This window comes from Zeus faber (assembly GCF_960531495.2).
Source record: "Zeus faber genome assembly, chromosome: 1".
NCBI lineage: Eukaryota > Metazoa > Chordata > Actinopteri > Zeiformes > Zeidae > Zeus > Zeus faber.
This window is the reverse complement of record NC_137193.1, coordinates 51,542,121-51,567,429: the sequence shown is the minus strand read 5'-3', so window position 1 is coordinate 51,567,429 and position 25,309 is coordinate 51,542,121. Positions and strand designations below refer to the sequence as shown.

Here is a 25,309-nt window from a genome sequence, read left to right as displayed (position 1 = left end):
TAGCCACCCACGTCACTGTCTTAACAAGCAGCCTGACCTGCCAATAAAAAAGGCTTTTACCCTGATCATCTTCAAACAAGACTTAAACACGGTCTGCTGTTTCCCCATCCGACTCGCAGAGTGCTCCCAAATGTGAATTTTGTCGTGTTAACTTGCTCAAATTTGGCTGCCGGTGGTTGTTTTTCCTGGTTCCTTCATAAACAGCGGCCGAAGACGCGGGACAGATGGAGATGGGGATGGTGGAAGTCCACCTCGCGACCGAACAAACCGCTGGCTCAACCCTGAGCTCAAGCCATTACGTGTTTTCGGACACTCCAGTGACTTCATCCAAACCTTATCGTTTGATCATTGGGAGTCAGCTCGAACGACTGGAATGAGAATGTTCTGATCCAGTTTTGAGGGAACAGCTTCAGCTGGCTGCCGTGCACCGAGCCACAATGCACAGAGCGATGGGTCAAGCGCGACCACGTCCTTCTTCAACCGTGATTGACAGGTTGCACTACGGCAGTCGCCTCAAGTACGTGCTAATCTACTATATGCAAGCGACAGTATATTCCCGAAACTATATGCCAGAAAAGTAAATGACAACCAGCATGATTGAGAAGAAAGATGTACAGGGGAGAGGAAATGCTGTTGAGGACAGTCTTTCATCGCCTGTAGCTACGTCGCCCGAGGTCTTTCATCCCTTATCAAAGCAACAAGTGGATGAGCAGACTTTGCACTTGCTTAACCCCCGCACCCTCCTCCCCATCGTCTCCCCGTAGCTACTACTCCTATGGGATCTGAAACCTCTAAATCTTCCCTTTTAACAAGTTCTTCTGTTCTTACCTTCCTGCCCCCCTGGTCCCTCGAGGGTGGGTTGGGAGTCAGTGGGGGGGGGGGGGGGCAAACCTTCCTGCGGGGAAGGCTGTTTTTTTTGTTTTACGACCTCTACAACTATCGCGGGACAGCGGGTGACTTTCGGAGGAAAAAGGGCTCCGATTAACAGCCACTGATTGTCATGTGGGAGAAGTAGATGGATGTACATGTCTGATTCTGTGCCCTGTAAGACGGGATTCTTCACCCTACTTTTCTAAGTGCAGCGTCTGTTTTTGACATCTAGAAGTATTTAGGACAACAAAATCCAGAATCATCCCTAAAGCAAGTGGAAGGTTCACTGTCGTAGTAAAGGGCACGCCCATGCAGCCAGGCAACACTGCATTTAAAGGGAAGCAAACCTTTTTGCTTATGGTCGCTTTACGGTTACTCATTTATTTGACCATTTTAACTGATTGTTGAGGACTGATGATTATTTTCTGTATTTTCCAGGATCAACAAGCTATATCTTTGCAAAGAAAAACCGACCACTGCTGTAGAAATGTCAAACAAGAAATAAATAGCCTAAGGAATTCTGGGAGGCCTTTTACAGTATTTATTAATAAGAAGAGGGTAAGGGATATTTTGTGCACCACTCAATAATTCATGAATGAAAAGAGGCCTTTTGTGCCCCCACCCCACCCTCTCCTCGAGCCCACCCCTCCGACAGCCCCTACCCACCATCTTGCACTACAAACTAGGGCTCCCGATCAAACAGATAAAAATAGTAAGCTAAAAAAACAATGTCCTACTGCCTGCAGTCTGGCAGAAAGACAAACGGTCAGAGAGGGGGGGTCGAACAGAGACAGAAGGAAAGAGAGAGAGAAACAAATCTGCGCGGAAAGACCAACTCTTTAAAAGGAAAGCGATATGCATAAGAGACATAAAAGACAAAAATGGACAGAAGAGGATTGAAGACGGGGACATAGAAGAGAATAGGCATAAGGGGACGGCGATATGAGAAAAAGAAGATAAGAAAGAGAAAGAGAGGGAGAGAGGGTGACAGTGAGAACAGCCAAAAACAGAAATGGTTGGCAGGCAAATTATGAGAAAAATTGAAAGAGAGAGAGAGAGAGAGAGAGAGAGAGAGAGAGAGAGAGAGAGAGAGAGTGGAGAGCGGCAGAGGGAGCGGGAGAGACAGAGAGACAGAGAGAAAGATGGAAACTAAAACTATAGTAGATCTCCCTGGCCCCTTCTCTCTCTATCAGTCCCTCGATCCACAGAGCACAACAATATGAAAGAGGAATATAAAGGGGGGGGTCTTACAAAAAGTCACGCCATCTCCAACTGTGGGTCAATAGCTGTGGCAATGTCAGGAAGCAATGTGTGTGTGTGTGTGTGTGTGTGTGTGTGTGTGTGTGTGTGGTGGGGTATCATCTATCAGTGGACAAATGCAGGAGTGGAGCAGGAGCTGATGGGGGGGGGGGTTGACCAGAATGCTACAGCTCCTCAAATGAAATAATATATCTTTGAAAGGCTGCGCCCCACGCCGGGCCCCAGGCCCCCACGCACATATATCAAACCCATGAGGGTCTGGTGGATCCGCTCCAGCCCCATTAACCTCCCACCTGTTCCCCCCCCCCCACACACTTCTTCTCTCTACCCTCATACCTCCTCCACTTCCCACCCTTGCCCTTCACCATGCCCCCCACCCGTCCTTGGCCAGTGCCCCATTGTTGTTATTGATCATTGAAATGCCCCCACTTACTCTCCCTATTTGTTTATTTGTTTGTTCATTTGTTTTTCGTTTGTTTGTTTGTTTCCTTCTTTCTCTCCTTTTGCTCCCTCGGCTACACTCCTCCACTTACCTTCCTCGTGTAACTCACCCAAAATGTCTTTCTGTCTCTCTACACTCCCTCTCTTTGCTGATAAGGTGAAGGGGAATGGGTGTGGGTGGTGTGTGTGTGTGTGTGGGGGGGGGGGGGGTTGTTTGCTGGTGGGGTGTGTATGTGTGTGTGTGTGTGTGTGTATGTGTGTGCAGCTGGGAATTGCATCCTGCAGAATCATTCAAATGCAATGGACCAGGGACACAGTTACAAATCTCTAGCAACTGCAAAGGTGCAGTTTATCAGGGCGGAGGGGGAGGGAGGGGTGAGGGTGGAGCTCCCACTGACCTCTAGTGAAACAGGGACACTGCTGGCCATGTTTCTGTTTACGTGTGTGTGTGTGTGTGTGTGTGTGTGTGTGTGTGTGTGTGTGTGCGTGTGCGCCTGTGTGCGTGTGTGTGTGTGCGCGTGTGTGTGTGTGTTATAGACACAGGGGTTCACAGATCAACCCTCAAACGGCTTATTAATTCCAACACGGTTATGAGGTGAGGATAAAAAGTGCAATCACCCTCCAGCTGCCCTCCCACCCCCATCCCCACCTCCATCACCTGCACCTCCTAGAAATTGAATGGGGGTTGGGGTTGTGGGGTTTGGCGTGGAGGGGTGTGGTTGCCCCAATTTGGCTAGAGCGGGAGGCAAGAAAAGGAATGAGGTTCAGGTACAATTTCCGCCAAAGTAAATGAATGTAATATTGATGGGGGAGGGTGGTCGGCAGATTGGGGGGGGGATCATGCAGCTGGTCAGCAGTGTGGCGCTTTAACTTTTTCATTTATTCACACAGGTAAATTCAAAAGTGGGAAATATTCAAGTGGTGTCTGTGGAGACCTGCCGTCCTGCCTGACTGACAACGGCCAATAAACTAAACAGAAGCATTTTAGCATAGCAGCTCCCCTTTTATTGTTAGGGTATCTGCAGATTATTTTATTTTATTTTTTTGCAAATTTAAGAAAAGTTCACATACAAATGTAAACCTAAAAAAAGGTTTTAAAACCTTAAATATAAATTGGTCACATACATATAGGTATGCATTACAGTGTGCATTAATGACACAAGGAATCGCACTAAAAGACAAATATGTAGGAATGGTCCCCTTCAAAGACAGTTCTGCTCTTTCTCACCCTCCCCTCCTATTCCTCTAGTTTCTTCTCCTCCTGCCTTTAGTCCCATTTTTACTTCTGACCCCTGACATTACATCTCCCATGTCCCGTTACATCTTCCATTCATCTTAGTCTCCTTCTCCACTTTCCCTGCAACTGTCTACTTTCTCCTTTACCATTTTCTCTCCTCTCCTTTCCATTTCTTTAATTTCCTTTCCTCTCCTTTCCTTTCCTTCCCTCTCCTCCTCATCTTTCCTCCCTCCTCCTCCCCATCTGTTTGTTCAATACAGCTGTCTCATCTCAGTTGGGAGCATTCCCAGGGAACAGGACTTCTAATACAGTTTTCTCCTTAACTTAATGGCCCTTAGCTCTGCTTTTGTCATCCCCGTCTCTGCGGAGAGCGAGAGTGAGAGAGCGAGAAAGAGAGCGAGAGAAAGAGAAAGAGAGAGAAAATAAGAGTGTGTTTAAGAGAGAGCGACAGAAGGAACCGTGCGAGTCCCAAAAAACTGTCTCAAGACAGCCATGGAAGGGGCGAAACAAAACCACATCTATATGTGTCAAACCTTCCCTTATTAATAGACTGACTAATATAGGTGTAAAGTTACACAGAGACTAAGTCCAGGGGTTTTAAAAAACAATTGTACATTTGGTAAAAATAAAAATACATATTTACTGCTTTCGTGAACATGTAGATGAAAATAAGTCGAAACACGAAAGAAGCACAAGGTTGCTTCTTTCGTGTTTTTTTTTCCAAAACAAGTTGGGAGAGGAAAGCAGACTGATGGTGGCACTGGTGTGTGTGTACTTGTGTCTCTGTGTGTGTGTGTGTGTATGTGTGTGAGCGTACGTGCGTGTGTGCGTGTGTGTGTGTGTGTGCGTGTGTGAGTGTGTGTGTGTGTGTGTGTGTGTGTCTGTGTGTGTGTGTGTGTGTGTGTGTGTGTGTGTGTTTGTGTGTGTGTGTGTGTGTGCATATGTGTGCATGTGTGTTTGTGTGTTTGGGAGATTAAAGGGGGTCGTGCTGAGGTGAAGTGGGAGTACAGCTAGGAAGAAGGTTCATATAAACACATGAATCATCAATCGTCTCGATCGCGGCCGAAATCCTCGCGTCCATTGTGTTTGTTGTGGGAGCCGGAGGAAGAGACGGCCCTGCGATCCCACAACGGGAACAATGGTGGAACAAGAAGCTCGTCAGCCCTCACTAAACCTGGTGTGACTCATGACCGTAACACGCACGCACACGCACACACACACACACACACACACACACACACACACACACACACACACACACACACACACACACACACACACACACACGCACTTACATTCTGGTACTGGTATCAAAGTGAGGTCTGAGTCAAACCCGTGCTCCTGGTGCACTTCTAAACCAAAAAATTGTCAATTCGGAGACTGGTCCGCACAAGTTTAGTAAAACAAACCTACACACACACACACACAAGCATGCACGCACGCACATACACACAGACACACACAAACACACCCACACACAAAACACACACACACACACACATGAATAGACCCTCTCACACTCATGCATACTGTACCAACACACTCATAGACCCACATACACTCACCAAAAGGTTAATATTCTTCTATTCTATAATTCCATATTTATATTTTTACTGCGTTGAAAGTGAAATGTACAGTATTTGCAAGCAATTTTTTTTACCTTCATTTTCTTTTTACTTTCTTTTATTTGTTTTTTTTTCGGTCAATTCTGACTTTTTCTAGCTTTCTAGCTTAGCTGTCAACAGATGCTACTAATGAAATTAAATAATAATTTATATATATCATTTTGTATGCATGATCATATTTTGTATACACATTTATTAATTCTGTATGTTATATTCACCGACTATATTTATATTTATACCTACATTTGGTATGTGCAACCATGTTGTGTCTTAGCCCCTGCCACAGCCTTTAAATGTATTTTGTGCATTGAGAACATTTTGTATAATATTTTTTTGTATATTGTATTTTTTTTATGTTTGTTTATCTATTTATATTTCTCTGTATCTTATCCTATTGTACAGCAATTCACCAAGTGAAAGTCCACATACATGAAAATGTACTTTGTCAAATAAACAAGATTCTGTAATCGAACAAAATCAAAGAAACTTTACATACACTAAATCAAACAAAATACTGAAGTTGAAAATGTATATTGAAAGCATAAAAAGTCATATGAATGCTCTCACTTGGCTCAGTTGGTGCTGGTTTCAGAGAGCTGGGGGGAGCGGGGGTGTAGAGGACAGACTAGGACGTGTGGGGATGAGTGGAGACGGGTGGAGGCGCACAGTACGTGCCAGGCCCATGGTGTCCTGCTCCGTGCCCGTCGCCCGTCCGGTGCCAAGTCCCACTGAGAGACAGACACATGTGTTTCCCACACTGAGCTGGCGGCCGGCAGGGCGGGTCAGCGATGGTGCAACACACACACACACACACACACACACACACACACACACACACACACACACACACACACACACACAGACTCACACAAGCACACACATTCTTGCAGCAGAATAAATGCATAAACTCGAGTACGTTTTAGTCCCTGACCCTCTTTGTAAAATGTTCCATGACTAACAGGTTTCCAATCAGCAGGTGTGCATTCTCAAAATTTGTCATCACCTTGGCCTGAAAGGAACGCGTGCACACACACACACACACACGCGCGCACACAGACACACACACACACACACACACACACACACACACACACACACACACACACACACACACACACATACTGTACACTCTTACACACTCACCTTTCATTAACTCTTTTTGAACGCTATAAAATAATGGTCGGTCTAAACCATAGCAATACTTTTCCTCATTGAGCCATTAATTCCCATTCAATTCCTTTTTAATTGGCAGCGTGTGAAACCAATCCACACTAAAGCAGGTTTTCCCCTCCTTCTCCTATTCCTCATCTTATGCTGGTCCAAGGTGTTGGACATAAATGCCGCTCACTTAAGGCCAAGCGAGCGAGAGAGAGAGGGGGGCGAAGGGGGCAAGCGAGCTCCATTAGAACACTATAAGGACCCTAATGACCAAATATTTATGGGTCCTGTGACTGAGTCCAACTTATGGAAACTAAATCCTTAAGCACTTTTTTTGGCAGACACCTCGAGGATGCAGACACACACACACACACACACACACACACACACACACACACACACACACACACACACACACACACACACACACACACACACACAGCCTCCTTCCCTGGCTCTATTACTGGAGAAAAATTCCTTTGTTCATATGGCGCTAATAATAGTGTGTGTGTGTGTGTGTGTGTCACTATGTGCCTTCATGTGGTTTTGCGTGTGCCTGTGTGTGTGTGTGTGTGTGTGTGTGTGTGTGTGTGGCACTGTAGTTGTCTCACTTTTCACTCTACTGCTTTTCCCATCTTCGAGAACGGTTCCTCGATCAAAGTTGGAAAGCCATTTAAAGCTCTTTTTTTTAGATAAATCACATGTCCAAGCCTTTTCAATAAGGGATTTTCGATTAGACATTGTCAATTCTTCTGACTTAAACATTGTCGATGCCATTCAAATATTTCAACATTACACATGCCATCGGGTGTCGGCTTTTACTCCGAGCACCTGACAGTACAACATTGTCTATAGAGGTGTGAAATATCAAGAAGGGCTGGATTCAAACACACTCATTGCCACATACATACAAAAGCACCAGCAAAAGATATATACCAGCAAAAAGTCAAGACCACAATATAAAAAAAAAATAAAACTGATTCCAATTGTGGATGATGTCCAAATCAAAGCCAGATACTCAAAAGTCAGCCTGAGAAAAAATACCTCCGTTGATATGCTCCAAGTGTGATCTCTGGAAACACCATAAAGAAAATAAAGTCACAGAACAAGAGGCTTCCAGAGAAGCCAATGGAAATCGATGAATCTACGTCAGCAGGACGGCACCATCTGTAGAAGTGCTGAGAGAAGCCGTACACATTCAAAAGACTCTTTTAGCTTGTACAGGACTGTGTCTCCCGTGGCCTACACTATAAGCTCTGTACTCAACAACAACCACGGCCTCCCAGTAAATTCTTAATAGAAATAAGTAAGAAGTGGGTGGGAGGCATCAGAGCCGCAGTGTGTGCATCACTTTTAATCTATTTTATGATTTGGATGGATTTTTTTTTTTTAATGAGGGGCAACCCCAATGGCTTTGGTTGCTTAAGGGCATTGAACCTGTATGGTCTGCAGTGGTACAGCCCACCACTGCTTCAATGTTAAACAGTAGAAGATTGTTTGGGGGATCTGATAGGAGTCGCTTCCATCCTTGTTTGCCAGGGTCATTTTCTGCCGCTGTAACACGCACCTCGTTCAATTACTGTTTAAGCGCAGGTAATATGGAGTGTCATTAGGCAAACATAATGACGTGCCATTCAGCAGTGTGGAGCGGAACACTAGTGGGCTGAGATAATTGAATTAAAATGAGATTGAGAGAAATGGAGAGGCTTTGCGGCAGAGCAACAATGATCATTCAAGCCTAATGGATGAAACACACATGTTATTATCCGCAGCCACACCCTGCGCAGCGTGTGTGTATACACACTAATGCAGTACATGGGGCAAAATGAATGCAAATGCAGATCCGGAAAATGTCAATAGTGGGGATGCAGTGTGTGCTAAATGTCAACATGTGTTTTTCAAGGGCTCTCATCTGCCGTGTAATTGGCCCGTGTTGAATATTTAATTCATTTTATTTATTATTTTCCCCTCTTAAAAAATAGAATTCGGAGGGACTTTTGCATGAATATGCAGTTGAGCCGTCGGCAATTTCAGTTTGAAACACAAACAAAAGAGTCAGATTGATGTTGGGGCGGGCAGGAAGAAAAGCAGGTGAACTGCAGACTGAAATGCCTTTCATGTCACCCCCAACATTAACCTTCAGTCCAAATGAATTACACTGAGAAGGGGCCCCACATAGTGAGAAACAACCCACAAAAAGATTCAGAAATAAGAGGGAGATTTATTGCACTTTAATAAGGAGGAGTTGGAGGGCTGTTAAAATTGGTCATTTGAATTTGTGATTGACAAGACAAGTAAATATAAACAGGGGGTAGTTTTATGTTAATAATATACTGTAGTATTTCGTATATAATATATGGTCTTTAGGTGTACAGTGTGAGTCAGCAAAAAAAAATATTTCTGATGATTACGTATCGATCCGTCCAATGTTGAAAATGATGAGTCTATTACAATAACTAAAAGGGAATATAATATTTGCATTCAGGGCACAGTGTGTGCGCTTTTCGATCTGCGCCAGGCTATAGTCAATAGACTGGGACACCTGTTAGTATGAATCTAAGTCTGTATGAAATATTAAATCTATATTTGTGTGGCACATTGGAAAGATGATTCACTGCTGAATTTTGATCAGGCAGCGAGATAGAAAGAGCTAAATTCAACTCTGGCTCTTTTCCAGGACGCCTTAGTGGACACTGCCTGAGAATCAAAGCAGTGTTAAAAGAGCATTATAAAATAAGCCCTGGTGAATATGAATGACTAAAAGGGATATGGCTTTAAGTTTGTGTACTTATGTAGGGCAAACTGTTCTCTGATGCTTTATCAAATCCCAAATCACCAAATACCAACACCTCCTCAAATCAATGCAGCACATAACAATAAACGATAAAGTTGTGAAACATATATAAAGAACAAAATTCTAACCTGTAATGTTGCACGTTCTAAAAAACACTAGTAATTGATTAAATACAGAAAGTTCAATGCTGGTATTCTGAGCGTGCGGCTTCATCTGAACGTACGCTCCAGCCAAGGTGAGGGTCGAGCCATACCTTAAGTTCGCGGAAGAAGATGCTACTCCGGGCCCACTCCACGATGGAGAACAGCGTCTGGTCGGCCATCTTGCACATGAGCCCGAACGTGTTGAGTTTCTCGTGCTTGCTCCGACTGGCCTGCTCCTGCTGCAGGTAGGCCAGGATTTTTGCCTGCACCTGTGGCTCGTCGGGCTCGCACTTGAGCAGCTCCACGATCAGGTGCGGGAAGCTGGGCGGCGAGCCCGACTGGTAGGCGTCCACGTAGGGGTACCCCATGATGGACTCCGGCGAGCTGGTGTACGGGTCTGGGTACTCGGACTTGATGGTGCGCGTCCCTTGGAAGTGTCCATAGGCGGCCTGGTAGCCTTGCAGGCTGCCGGCGTGCGGCGGCATGGCCATGCTGACGGGTGAGGTGACGAAGGGGCTGCGGTCATAGTCTGTGGGCGGCAGGGCGGTGGCGTGGTGGTGGTGGTGGTGGTGGTGGTGGTGATGGTGGCCGGCGTGGTGGCCGGGGTGGTGGCTCAGCGGCAGGCCTTTGGAGGCGGCCGAGTGGATGTTCTGGATGGCCGAGGAGATGGTAAGGTCGGTGGGCACGGCCTGCATCACCTGAGTCATGGCCTCGATCTTCAACCCGTTAGCTCGGATCAGTGCCTTCTTCTGCTGCTTCAGGGCCCGGTCCCGCTTGTACATGGGGCCAAACTTGTTGCGGCCTCCTCGCATGCGGTCCGCGCGGACAGCTGCAACAGGGAAGGCAGAAGGCGGACGAGGAAGGGGGGTAGAAGGAAAGAAAAATAAAGAAAATAGATTGATTATTATATATTTTGAGTGGGTTAAAAGCATATACTTTATGTGTTGCCTCTTTATTTTTTCCCCCGCAATATAAAAGTGATTCAAAAAAAACGTACACAAGTTACACACACATGCTTTCTCTTTCGTTCGCTTGCATAGACCCTCTGCTTTCGAAAAATGTGTCGTTTGAATCCTACTTATTGCTTAATCATTTAAGCCTGGCGTACAAATACTCTGTGTTGTATGCCCAACATGCTGACAGCACAGGTAAAAAAAGAAAAGTCAACCCTTGCTCAACATTATTTGATCGCTTCTTAGTAAAGCTGTTAACTCATGCACCATTAAACTGCATCTTTTTGTGTGTGCATGATTGAAAGAAAACGGTGGTTTTTGTCTGTTTGTTTGTTTAGTTAAAGACTAAAGTTAAAGATATATATATATATATATATATATATATATATATATATATATATATATATATATATATATATATATATAATATAACTTGAACAATGGGTGTCTCACACTACCTTACAGAGACAAAAAATGAAGGTTCCCTGACGTCCATTGTCCAGTGTGTACTCAAAACTGAAAAATTCCATAATAGCTTCAAATTATTATTATTTTTTTAAACAAGCCACATGTGGGTGCCCCCCACCCCCCCCTCCACCCTCCATCTCCCTCCCCCACCCCTCCCCAGCAGGCTCCTGTGGCGTGGATCACAACGTGGCCATCTAATGAAGTCGCTGGGCACGCAGTGGGCACGGTTCCGAGGAGCATGTAACGTGTGATCAGACTGACTGTTGCCACGGGGAGTCTGACACTTTGGTCCTAGTCTGGTGTCTCCCTGTCGGGGGGGGGAGGGTTAATTATTCATGCTTAATTAACTCCCTCTGTCTCTTTATCTCCCTCGCACTCTCTCTCTCTCTGACTCTATCTCGGAGAAGGCCGGCTTGTGTGTTGAGTTGTACGGAAACACTCCCACAGCCATGCATTCACGGGCATTTACGCAGACATATACAGTACACACATAAACGTTCATGCACTTTGAATGCACATTGAGAAGAAATATCAAATTTTCATGTTGAAATATTAAAACCAAACCAAATATCTAAGTGTTGAATTTGATTACAGCCAGTATGATAATATGAAGTTCATCATGATTTAGCAGCACATCATCTTATTTTTCTTTACTTTTTAATCTATTTCATTTGATATTTTTTATTTTATTTTTGTCAAGCTTTAAATTTAAATTTTTTTTATGCTAATCGTCTGTAGATACGCACCAATAACACCATGACATATGCCTTGTACATGTTAATGCGCCTGGCAAAATAAAATCATATAGATCATAAAATCTGATTCTAGTTCCATATGATTTTGTGGGTTACTTATCAAACACACATTATAGTGAATCTGGCACACACATGCTTCAAAATATGCAGCCCACACGCACACACACACACACACACACGCACACACGCACACACACACACACACACACAGGCAAAAACACACACACACACACACACATTTTTAAGCACATCTCCTAGATCCTAATCTCAGAGTCCTCTGCCTGTGTCCACTCCAAGCTTTGTTATTTTGGTGTAGAAATATAATTAAAGTGAGGAGGAGGAGGAGGACACCCCCCCCCCCCCTTCCCTCTCCAGTGCCGCCTTGGGAACAGTTTTAATGGCCTCCGTCACAGCAGTGTGTGTCACTGATCTGAGCGAGGGTAGCCGAGAGGGACAATACACACACACACACACACACACACACACACACACACACACACACCCTGATTCTCTCTCTCTCTCACACACACACACACACACACACACACAGAATTTGTCACATAGGATCTCATCTAATCCTCGAACACTGAGTTACAAATTCTCAAATCGCAAATCCTTGCCTAAACACATACTGTACCACCCCACTCTCTCTCTCCCTCTCTCTCTTTCTCTCTCTCTCTCTCTCTCTCTCTCTCTCACACACACACACGCATACACACACACTGATCCTGCTGGCAATGATCACAGAGTGTGAGTCAAGTACATCTAGCGGGTGAAGCAATCAGACTTAACGCTTAAGTGGTGGAGATACACAGCAATTACTAGACACACACACACACACACACACACACATACACACACACACAGACACACACACACCGCTGGTTCCCCATGTGTTTTAGGCCAGAACACACACACACACACACACACACACACACACACACACACACACACACACACACACACACACACACACACACACACACACACACACACACACACACACACACATTCTGGTGCTGTCAGCCTCACAGGCACCCTTTCTCTCTCTCTCTCCCTCTCTTTCTCAGGGATTAGCAGCACTGTTAACAATTGATCATACATCAAGAAAATAAAAATAAAAAATCAGCAGCCCACTTCACTGTGTCTGTTGTCAGGCAATGTTAGCTGTTCATGATTCTTCCACAACAGTGTAATTCGTGAGCTGAGCAACTGATAGTCAACCCTGCTGGTTAATCACAGTTAGGAGAGACCTGTCTGTCTGTCTGTCTGTCTGTCTGTCTGTCTGTCAGTCTGCCTCCACATCTGTCTCTCGCTCTCTTCGGCAGGTCCAGAGGGGTGTGTGTGTGTGTGTGTGTGTGTGTGTGTGTGTGTGTAGGAACCTATGTCTCATACACACATACACACTCTTTGCATGTAATTAAACAAGGCATTTTGCGGATATTAACTCCGGGAGGTGGAAGGTAAAGGCTCCACATACTGTAGATTCAGGCATTCATATTTAGCTCATTCAAGTTACTTTTTAGTTGAAATTCTACTCTTGCGTTGACATTTTGGCTTTTGAAAAAGCAATACACTTAAATTGACATGAAGTTAAAATCCTTTGATGTGCATCGAAAATATAGATACAAGAAGTAAAAACATACATAACTCTTTTAACCCTACTATACTCATGTAAAAGAAACGAGGGATGGCATCTTGAGAAACAGTCTAGACCGTGATCAACTGCATCATCGTTATAATGATGAAAAAAAAAAAACATCTCACACTTGAGTTCTCACGGGATGTGGAAGGTTAAAAGGGAAATTTTCAGCTTAGCTTGGACTCTGTATTCCCCCGGCTTTCTGGCTCACTCTAATCAAATGTGCACACACTCAGACACACACATGTACACACACAAACATACACACACCCATGTTCTGCCCAGAAATCAAACCACCTTTTATACTGAACTTCACAAACCTACTCTCCCATGCATGCTCATTTTCTAGTTCTACCTCACACACACACTCACACACAGATGACACACGGTCTCTTCGCGCTAACAGACCTCCGCAAAGCACACACACACACGCACGCACACGCACGCACACGCACACACACACACACACACACGCAGCTCCTCACGCTTATATTCTCTGATTTATGGTTGTTTAATATACAGGAATATTAAGTGCGCGTAGGTGAGCATCGCTGTCAGACGCCGGAATATTAATGGGCCCCGCGAAGCCCTCCTGACACCCTGTTTGTCATGTCTGGCCCCGGCCCCCAGTTCGGGATGCACCCTGTCCCACACACGCACATGAATACCTATGATACCTATGCATAAGTAATGGGATAGTGCTGCGGCTTGTCCAGTACAGGTACCGCGCAGACAGGCTGATGGAGGATAAGCAGGGGGCGAGAGATGAAAGAAAGGAGGGAGAGAGAGAGGGATGGAGAGCGACTGAGAGAGAGAGGGAGGGGAGCCCGAACACACACACACACACAACACACACACACACACACACACACACACACGCACACACACACACACACACACACACACACACGCAGGGAGTGGTGAGAGAGAGGGAGGGATGGCGATGGAGGAAAAGACAGGAAAAGAGAGAGAGAGAGAGAGAAGGGAAAGGAGGCGGGACAGAGAGAGAAAGAGAGGGAGAGAGGGACAGAGAGAGGGATGGAGAGTGGGGAGTGAGAGAGGGAGAGCAACTGAGAGAGAGAGAGAGAGAGAGAGAGAGAGAGGAGAGAGCAAAAGGAGAATATAGAAAATAAAAGTGTTCGGTCCTGATCTACAGTAGATACCGCGTATCTATTTTGGGAGAGTATTTAATTCCTTTAAGTCTGAAAAATGTGGCATATTTTGTTTCCCTAATAGTTGCTGTTTCATTACTAAATTCATATATTATTCTTTGTTTGGATATGTGTAGTTTTCTATGCTCGCCATCATTTCTTCTTGACAGCGTGTCTCATGGCATTGGCTTTACTTAATGGGAGACGTCTCGAAATAACGACCGATGGAAATTAACACAAAAATGTGTCAAGACCCATTTGTGTGATGGGTACCACGTGTCTCAAATTCCCCCTCAGAACCGAAAACAGTCCGGCCTCAAATTGACAGTTTTTGGTTTCGATTTGCACCAGAAACGTGTCCTCACTAAATACAACAGGTGTATTTACTGAGTGTGTGTGAGAGAGAGTGGGCAGGTATGTGTGTTTAGGCAAGGATTTGTGGTTTGGAATTCAAAAGTCAGTGTTTCAGGATTATGTGAGATCATATGTGGGAGATTGTGTGTGTGTGTGTGTGACAAAGATGGAATCAGTGTGTGTGTGTGTGTGTGTGTGTGTGTGTGTGGGTGTGTGTGTTTTACTATTTACTACTATTTGTGAGGACCGGTTCTCACATAGCAGATATTTGTACTCGGGTCTCACTTTGATCAAGAATCAAGAATCAATAATCATTTTATTTGTCTCACAGGTGCTATGCAACACACACACACACACAGGGAGTGGTGACTGGAAGTGAGCCTCTGCATTTCTCCCATCCTTGCTGTCCTCCCTCTGGGGGCAGCCAGGAGCAGTGGGCAGCCCTCACAGCCCGGGGACCGATTCCAGATAATGGATCCATGTCATGGTCAGGCACAGCACAGGAAAGTGTTCTGCATGTTTTGTTTGTTTTGTCTGATACCAGTATAACAACTTATGTGTGTGTGTGTGTGTGTGTGTGTGTGTGTGTGTGTGTGTGTGTGTGTGTGTGTGTGTGTGTGTGTGCACGCGTGTGTATTTGTTTGTTTAACTGTAGTTGTGAGGTCCAGTCTCAGAATTTACTCTTTTTTGGTTTGAATTACATCAGAAACATGAGTCCTCAGGGACATATGTTTCTGTCAGTAAACACACAGGTGTGTGTTTACTGACCTACCTTTGATACCAGCACAAGAATATGTGTGTGTCTCTCAATGCGTGTGGGTTTACTTCCTTCGCTGTGAGACTCATTCAACCCTGCCTGCTCCTAAATGATAGCTCGAACAGGTAAGCCCATTGTGGGGTACTGTGGAGCTTTTAATAGCTGCACATTTTACAACTCGTTCAAACACAAATCACAATGAAGGCTGCGATGAAGAAAACCATTTATGTCATTAGACGGACGGACGACAACAGCTGAGGTCATTGGGGGTGAAAGACAAATCTTACAAATTTATTTCAGCTGACACTCTTCTCTGGAAGAGCTACAACAGGGGTTCACTGCCCTGCCTACGGGCACTCAAACAGCATACAGACGTTAATAGTTAGTAATAGTCGTGACAACAGGAAGTACAGGGAGTATTTTCTTTTGTCTTATCTCAAATGCTTCAGATCAGGTCAGAGGAGTGTCATGAACAGTAAGGACACAGTATATTTCTGAGGAGTGTGTGTGTGTGTGTGTGTGTGTGTCTGTGTGTGTGTGTGTGTGTGCTTGTGTGTCACTCCTAATATGTTCCTGTCTGCCAGTTTGCCTTGTTTTACTGCCCTCCATCACCATCGCTATATACCCACACACACACGCACGCACGCACGCACGCACGCACGCACACACACACACTTGGATAAACCACATAATCACACACCAACTTACACATGTGCACAAACATGTGCAAATTCACAGACGGCCGCAGATAGCTAATGACGGCGCAGCCGGTCACACTGACTGAGAGACTTATCAACAAACACGGAGGAAGCGGTTGGGGAACAAACCCAGGAAAAATACATTTTAAAAAATGTCAAAATGTGTCAAAGGCTATTTTACAGTATCCCACGTTCAAATTCCACAAGATGTTAAAAAATGTGCTTTTGTAACTGCGAGCTGCTGTCAGACAGAAGATCCCTTTTCTCACTTTTTCAACATTTTCACTCTCGTAATTGTACAATACTTTCTTTCTTTTTCTGTATTTTTCCTGAATCAAACGACAGCTTCTTGCTTTCGCCTGTGGCCCTTTACCTTTTGGGCCACTTATGAATATATGCATTTGTTTATCAGTGAGGTTTGTGTGTTTGTTTATGTGTGTGTGTGTGTGTGTGTGTGTGTGTGTGTGTGTGTGTGTGTGTGTGTGATTTGAGGTAAGCTCAAGCTTCCTGTGTGGTCGTTTTTTCTTTCTTATGTTTTTCCTTTTTTTCCTCTCTCAGGTCGTGGTGGGAGACACCCGCTGGAGCCTCAGGCGTCTGGCCGGGAGACAGAGCCCTGCAGGGCCTGTCGAGCGATACCGCCGACCCACGGTATGCGCGCACACACACACACACACACACACACACACACACACACACACACACACACACACACACACACACACACACACACACACACACACACACACACACAGCCCACCGCCGCCACTTGCTGTCAGGTGGAAGATGACGGGCATAGACATTTCGCCTGGCGGCCTATCACATTTAAAAGCAATTAATAACACCTTTCATGGCAGGTAAGAGGAGAAGCCTCGGGGAAAGCGTATTAGCCGGGCTGTCTTCACTTTGCGCTCCGACTGTCTTATTCAAACCACTCCTCCTCAGTCACGCAGGATTAAAATGAGGGACACGGGGAAAACCACTCCTACGAATGTATAATTTATATATTTATTTTTCTTTTTTTTCATGGGGTATGTGATTTTAATATCATGTGATTCAGGGGTAGTAGAAACTAAAAGAAGGGATTAAAGATATCAGTATTTAGTTGACTGTCTACATCAGGGAGGTGTCAAATAGCGGACACTGGGGTACGGATTTAATGTTCCATCAAAATGGAAATACATCTTTTCCCAATTGAACGCATAAACTCAAGTGGGGGGAAAAATAGTGCATTGATTGCAAACATTTAAAGTTAAAGCATCGGAGGAATGTTGGCCGCCCCGCCAGCCTGTCACTTCGGGATAGTTGTATTTAAAAAGGCTTCTGAGCCGTGTTCAAATTAAACAGAGAGGCCCGACGTGGTCGGCCAACAGTATCATCATTACCAGTTCTTGTGCGGCCGCCAAACACAACAATCGATCTATTATATTGTCCGGTTAATTTAAATGCACCTAACAAGCCAGCCCCACCACCCTCAAACTAATGGGTACATATTATATATCCATTTTAATAACAAAAACAACATCTCGGTGTTAAATAATAGTATAGAAAACTACAGACTTTGAGACAAATTTGGAATAAACATTTACTGGCATTGGTTGAGCTGCGTATGTTGTTCAGATGTTGGATCCACCCATGTGGAAGATGATCATGCAAAGAGGAAGGATCCTGGACTAATCCTCTTCATCATGTGGTTATTATTAACTTCCATTGTGGATTAATGGAAAACCTTATGACTTTCTCTCAAGTCATATTTCCAGTTTTAACCGCAAATTGTCGCTTTAGTAAAAAGAAAAAGTGAAATCTAGAAGCAACAAACTTTCAACACTGGCTTTCTTATGTACTTGCCACTGATATCCTTTTTTTTGCTTAAATATTTTTTAACTTTTTTATGTGTCTGGGAAATGCAATTTTTCACCCAATCACTACGATGGCTAGGGGTAGAGTGACACTGGATTCCCTACTCCTTAATCTGTAAATGATCTCCCATTGGCTCCCTTCAAATGATGAGCATAAATTAAATAATAGAAAATATTTGGAATAAAATGAAATATACCCATGAAAAATACTGATGAAAAATGACTCTGCTCAGAATATATAGAAACTACACTGTTTCAGGAATGGTGTTATGGGTGTTTTGTCATCCTGACGCCAAGGAATCCTGCTCTATATCATGTCATGAATATTAGTATTGTCTTCTCAAATCACAAGAATGTCAATGCGCTCGATAAAAGAGGAAAGGCCCCACCACCCGAAAGGACCCCAAAACAATATCCAACAAAATTCCTTTCAATAGTCCGGCATCGTTCCTCGAGCAGGACACACACGCACACACACACACGCACGCACGCACGCACGCACGCACGCACGCACACACACACACACACACACACACACACACACACACACACACACACATACACACCATCACCCCCACTTTTCTAATATGTAACACATGTAAATGACTCGTACCTTCCAGCTTCATGCCAACAGTGAGGCACTTTTGGAAGCGGCAGTAAGGGCAGCGTTTGCGCTGAGTCTTGTCGATCTGGCAGCTCTGGTTCTCGATGCACGTGTAGCGCTTGTTGTTCTGGACCGTGCGCTTGAAGAAACCCTGTGGAGAGGAGCAATTAAGATGTCAACACACTTGACCCGGCCCCGCATTGGTAATTGGCTCCGTTCTCGTATGCAGACAGATGGAGAGGGATCGGGCTCGACGGAAAACATACCAAAAACACACACACACACACACACACACACACACACACACACACGCACATAAACACTTCAGCGTTGCAGCATTGTGCGCTGCCATGCAGTGTAAAATAACACTCAATCTAGAACACACAGTTTAAACGCCTCGCTGAGTCCTACATATATACATTATAGGGAAGGATTTTATTCTTTCAGTTTTTCACTCATGTTTTTTTCTCTTTTTCTCACAACACGCATGGCTAATCTTCTAATGCTAAAACGCCGTGAGCTTTAATTATACGGAGATGGATCATTTCCAGTGGTTTACCCAGAGATCATTAGAAAGTTCAAATTCAATCAATATGCGTTTTTATTTTGCTGAACAATGTTTTTGTCAAATTACATTGCTATTCATTCTTTTCTTGATAAATTGATGTGAAAATCCAACCGAAAGCATCTTTTTTGATTCCCAACTAAATTATTGAGGCACAAACAACAACAAACTGTAAATTGTGAATTATGGATAGAATTTATTGGATTTTTATTGGTTTTGTTTTAATATATATATATATATATATATATATATATATATATATATATGTATATATATATATATATATATATATATGTATATATATATATATACATATATATATATAAATATATATATATATATATATATATATATATATATATATATATATATATATATATATACACACACATATATATATATAAATCCAATAAATTATATCCATAATTCACAGTTCCGGGATTACAGAGGTTCGTACTGCGGTGTGGAATTAATTATTGGCGCAGCAGCGAAATTCAAACAGGAGGGAAGATAGTATTAACGTATTCTGAATCCATAACCAAGGAGGAGAATCCTTAAAGCTGGACCTTTTTTTAAATTCCGCTGTCAATATCTGACCAAACACGGATTTAATTGACAATCTGCAATCCCCAATCCATCCTCAAATGGTGAAGAGCAAAAAAAAAGAAATATAAGATTCATACAAAATATAACTGCATCCTGGCCTAGGCTATTGATGTCTGTGTCGTCAAAAATCGACGCCTTAAAAAAAAAATAATAATAAAAAAACTTTTCCACCAATTTTCCATTTAGTACACCAGGTACGGTATAAACATCTGAGCCAAAGTGGAGCAGAGATCACAGCATTCTAACCTGCCTGAATAAAAAATAACCGCAGAAACGCCGACACAGAGAATATCATTGAAGAAAGGTCGGTGGTGGAAGCATGCAGCAAATGAATGAATGTTAAAAGTATTGTAGGAATTCAAGATGAAAACTAAAACAGCATCTGAACCGACTCTGGAATGGTTCCTTGAAACATTGCGAATAACGGTCAGGAGTGAGGAAAAAAAGAGAAAATACCAAGAATACTATTTTTAAAGCCTCCGGTTTGATCGGGACTATTAACTACTACACACACACATACACACACACACACAAACACAAAGGAAATGATATGTGAACATACTCCACGCCACTTTCCCGCCTGTCGAAAACAAAACCTCGACAACTACGCTGCGTCTGAGCGGATTTTGTTAAATTACGCTCACTGTGCTGAGCAGAAATAAACGCTCTCATCGGCACTTATATATCTAATTTCCTCATCTAACCACTCTCAGCATGCATCAGAGGCACGGTGACCTTGACACACACACACACACACACACACACACACACACACACACACACACACACACACAAACCCACATAATTTACTCTTAGCATTTTGTCGTTCTTTACTGATATATCAACACCCATTCCGTGCAGTTTTGTTAAAATAGTGACATGTTTTAATGAATGAGTGCAAACACACTGTTCTGAGGACCCTGGGCCGTTTTAGTTGAGGGTGGTCCCCAGGCTGTTGGTGTTATTCAGAAAAAAAGGTTTGATGTGGTTCTGTGTTTACTTTCGGCAAACGGGAGAGTAATACGGAGTAACGGTGTTTGTGTGGGTGGACCGTGGACGTGGGCTGTTTGGGAGGCATGGGCTGGGTTTCTCCTTGTGTGTGTGTGTGTGTGTGTGTGTGTGTGTGTGTGTGTGTGTGTGTGTGTGTGTGTGTATCTACCTGCATAAACCTGTATTTCTTTGAGTGTATGTGAATCATTTCTACCCGGCTGTCTTTGTTGCATGTCCGAGCCTTGGTCAATGCGTCCACACATCCACACTGTCGCCGCCCAAAACTAAATGACGGCTTCCGTCCAGACCCGATAAAGACAAACTATTCACAACTGTTTTTTTGGGGGTAGGAACGCATCCCACTGTAAATACAGGAGGGTTCCAACTCAAAACACACTAGACACCCTCCATACAAATACGACAAATTTGATTTTTTCCACCAGAAGGAGGGATTTCAACGCAACCCAAAAGAGTGCAGTGATATTTTTTGAAGAACAGTAAGAAACTGGTTTGCCAAATCTGCAAATTGCAGTATACTAGCAGAGCGCTGTGGAATACAGGTTTTATACTAAAATTATGGCATCCTAAAATTTTACATCCTGCTACACACAACCACACACACACACACACACACACAACAACAACACACACAACCACACACACACACACACACACACACACACACAGTCACACCAACAATTTCAAAGAAAATGGGAAATCTGTTTGCAAAGCAACTCCCAGCGACACAGCAGCAGCGGGGGAGCCACTGACATCTCTCTTTAGGCGAGTGCTCAGCGTTTCAAGGTCATCATATAGGATAAAATCCATAACATCTGCTTTAAATAATCACCACCTCGGCAAGAAACGTGCATCAATATCGCAAGCTACAATTTTTAGTTTTTTGTTTTTTTTACTTTGAAGAATGTTTACACACAAAGATCTTTTGTCTTGCAGGTAATGTCACGTGAGGTTAGGGTTATGCTCGGTATGGTGAGCGCTAAAAAAAAAATTGCAAGTTGAGCAGAAAACGTAATATTTGATTAAATAAAAGTGACATTTGAAAAGTAGAGCGTTTTAGTATCGACTTCGAAAATTTACATTTCAATTGAAGTAGAAGCGAAATGGCAGGAAATATAATAAGGCCTTGTTAACAATAAGGGAATTGTTAATCTATGATTTTATTTCATTTTTATTTCCATCACTTTTTTGACTTGCGCTGTTCTGTCAACTTCTGCTGCTCTAACACCGGAATTTCCACCCAATCGTATCGAATCATATCTTATCTTATCTTATCTATCTTAACTTACTTTATCTTATCTTGTCTTATCTTATCTTTTCTTATAGGTGCTTATGTCTGCATTGACTGATCTTTCTAGGGTAAAAAGCCTATTCTGCAAAGAGTCTGGATTCACTCACCACATGATCTGGGCATCACAGCAGGTGTTGCTCTAAATCCCTCAGAAGTAGTCAATTAAAGGCTTTAGCAAAGGTAGATTCCTACGCACGGCGTCAACGTGAACACATTGCAAAGGGAAAATAAAAAGTCGTCACCCACCTTGCAGCTCTCGCAGGTGAGCAGGCCGTAGTGGTATCCAGAAACCTTGTCTCCACACACAGGACACATCTCGTCCAGATCCTCGTCATAAGAGTAGTCCATCATTTTAAACTGGGGAGCTGGGGGGAGGGCAGGGGCACAAAAAGAAAGTCTCTTTCAATTCTACCAAAAGTCATCCATCAGAATCCGAGGAAAATGAAATGTGGTCCTGTGGCTGTGTGTATTGCATGTGAATGATTGGACTTTTTGTGTGTGGTGACTGATGAGTGCGGTTTTGAACTTGGGCTGCAGGAGCAGCAACCGTTTATTTCTCTGCGCTGGAGTCTCCTCCGCAGACTGGGGAAACCAGTATGAAAGTCAGCCTCATAAATATTCATGCGCCTAAAGTCCTCACATCACAGGGGAATGGGGAGATATTAGAGTTAAGAAAACGAGAAGAAAACTGCCCACAGACAAAGAAAAACCTTCAGCTTTCCGGGCGGGGGAAAAAAAGCGTATATCCAAAACGCTCTTGTGATTCTTTTTTTTTTTTCTTGAAAAGCCAACTACTTGTCTTGCATTGTGTGTATCGCACAATTGCCTGGCGGCGTCCGCCAGTAGACTGTGGTATGTCAGACTTGCGTAGAATGCGTTCAAAAGGCCTCCCGGACTTGATAAGGAGGTTTTATGGCAGCGCCGAACAAATAATGATTATCTGACATTTATAATGGGATTCACAAGTATTTAAAGTTCTGATAATAAAAAAAAGGCGTCCGACATCAAACAGAAATCCACATTAGATGGCGGATTCAGATTGTAAAAAAAACCCCAAGTAAACTGGTGTTTGTCAACTCGGGCTAAATTGAATGCTTCCTACTTTTTGTTCATAAAATGATTATTTCTCCTTTATGAGATCGTGTGTAAATTAGGCGCAACAACTTTAACGCAAGCAAACGCAACCAGTAAATTTGCAGAATTAACTTATTCTAATGTAAAGCGGAATGTTTTTTTCTTGACACCTTTTTTTCCCCAAGAATATTTGTACACTTTTATAAATATTGTAATAACGAAAAAAACATGATCAAGACCATAGCAACTTATTATGCAGAACTAGGGGTAAATTCGTTTGGTTTCTTTCTGTCATAGCGAAGCGTGGTCACTTAACCCCTGCTACTCGTAATACATTTCAAGGTGTGTTTTAAAAGGTGATGTTTTTCACGCTACCTTGTTTTTTACCGGTGCATAAAACAGATCCACTCATCGTAAACCGCGAGTTATCAGCAGCTCCATAAACTAATTGACGCTGCGGTGGAGTGAGATGTGAACCTGAAGGGGACTCGCGAGTTCATTCCAGTCAGAAAGTTGCTTCAAAAGGTAGACGGGAAAAATAAGGGGAATGTCAAGAGTGTGTGTATTATTAATATTATTATTTTTATTATTATTATTATTATTATCATTATTATTATTATTATTATTATTATTATTATTATTATTAGTAGTAGTAGTAGTAGTAGTAGTAGTAGTAGCAGTAGTAGTAGTAGTAGTATTAGCATTATTATAATTATTAATTGTATTATTATTATTGTTGTTGTTGTTGTTGTTGTTGTTGTTGTAGTTCTTCTTATTATTATTATAATTATTATTTTATGCGCTTTGTCCTACATTTGAAATTGCAATATGAAGAATAATGCATTAGGCGTTGGCATTTGTGTATCCAATTTTGGGTTGGTGTGCTTGATTTTAATTCTTCTAATTTTGGGCGTTTTTGTTGAAAACCAAGCAATATAATTCACTCTTAATTACTGACATTTTGGAAAAAACATTTTTGGCCTATTTTACAAATGGATTGATTTCTAAATGATTGACAATTTTTTGGACAAAACACAACACATTATTAAGCTAAATGCAGGGCAACGACACAGCTTATTGAGCGAGTCACCCGCTATATTGTTTAATTAAAGTCGATATTCTCTGTCAAATTCGTTTGAATCGCGAAAGTAAAACAAAACACGGCGTTAGAAATAGTTTCCTTTTCTAGATTAAAATTGAAAAAAAAAAAGTCTACAAATGTTTTCATATTTATTTGCAAAGAACGTGAAGGAATTGTTTTGAACACACACACACACACACACTTTAATCACTTTCTCGCGCGGCACCGCAGCCCAAATGAACTCGGGGGTGGAAAGACGCGTGTCGGGGGCGACGGGGAAATAACCACGAGCGTGTTCTCACCTTGCATGTTTCTTGCCATGTGGCCCTGTTCTCCATGCGATCGAGCGAGTCCCAGAGAGTCCGTGTCGACTTTGGGCAGCATGACAGCTCTGCCCGCCGGATCCGGGGACTCTGCGCTGTCCGGCGTGACACCTGGACGGGGCTTCACACTCGCGCACACACACACACACACACACACACACAAATAAAAAAAAAAAAAAAAAGAAGAAGCGTCGGTTCTCTTCCTCCAAAAAATAAAAATAAAAATCCTTGGATCACTCAGCGGACGACACAGGTGGGGGTCACACGCGTGCGCGCTCGCAAACGCTTTCCCCCAGGAAAGAAAATAAAAAGGCGAAGGGCTGCATCGCCTTGGGGGTTCTATCCTGGCCGATCAGCACCATTTTTACTTTTAATTCTAATTATGAGGACATTGAAACCCCCAACCCCCCTCTCTCTCTCTCTCTTCTCTCCGTCTTGCTGAGGAAACAAGTGGAATCTGCGCGTTGAACCGGGGTTGAAAAGCAATTTGAGGTTATCGCTCGCGGTCTGACCCCTCCCTTCCCCGGGAGCTTTTTTTTTTTTTTTTTTCTGACAGTGTTAAAACTTTGGGGCTGGCCCGGCGGCCCCTCCTTCC

At 43.3% G+C, this 25,309-nt stretch overlaps 1 protein-coding gene across 1 annotated transcript in view; it reads right to left on the bottom strand.

Moving 5' to 3' along the window:
- The window catches only part of nr5a2 (nuclear receptor subfamily 5, group A, member 2), a 68,280-nt gene extending 43,417 nt beyond the window's left edge, over positions 1–24,863 (bottom strand). The window contains exons 1-4 of the mRNA XM_080007872.1: positions 24,694–24,863; positions 22,483–22,601; positions 18,776–18,917; positions 9,639–10,357 (exon numbers count right to left, since the gene is read on the bottom strand). Of these exons, the coding sequence (XP_079863998.1) occupies positions 9,639–10,357; positions 18,776–18,917; positions 22,483–22,601; positions 24,694–24,775 (1,062 nt within the window). The 5' untranslated portion in view covers positions 24,776–24,863. The remainder of the gene's footprint in view (positions 1–9,638; positions 10,358–18,775; positions 18,918–22,482; positions 22,602–24,693) is intronic.
- Between the last annotated feature and the right edge of the window lie 446 nt (positions 24,864–25,309).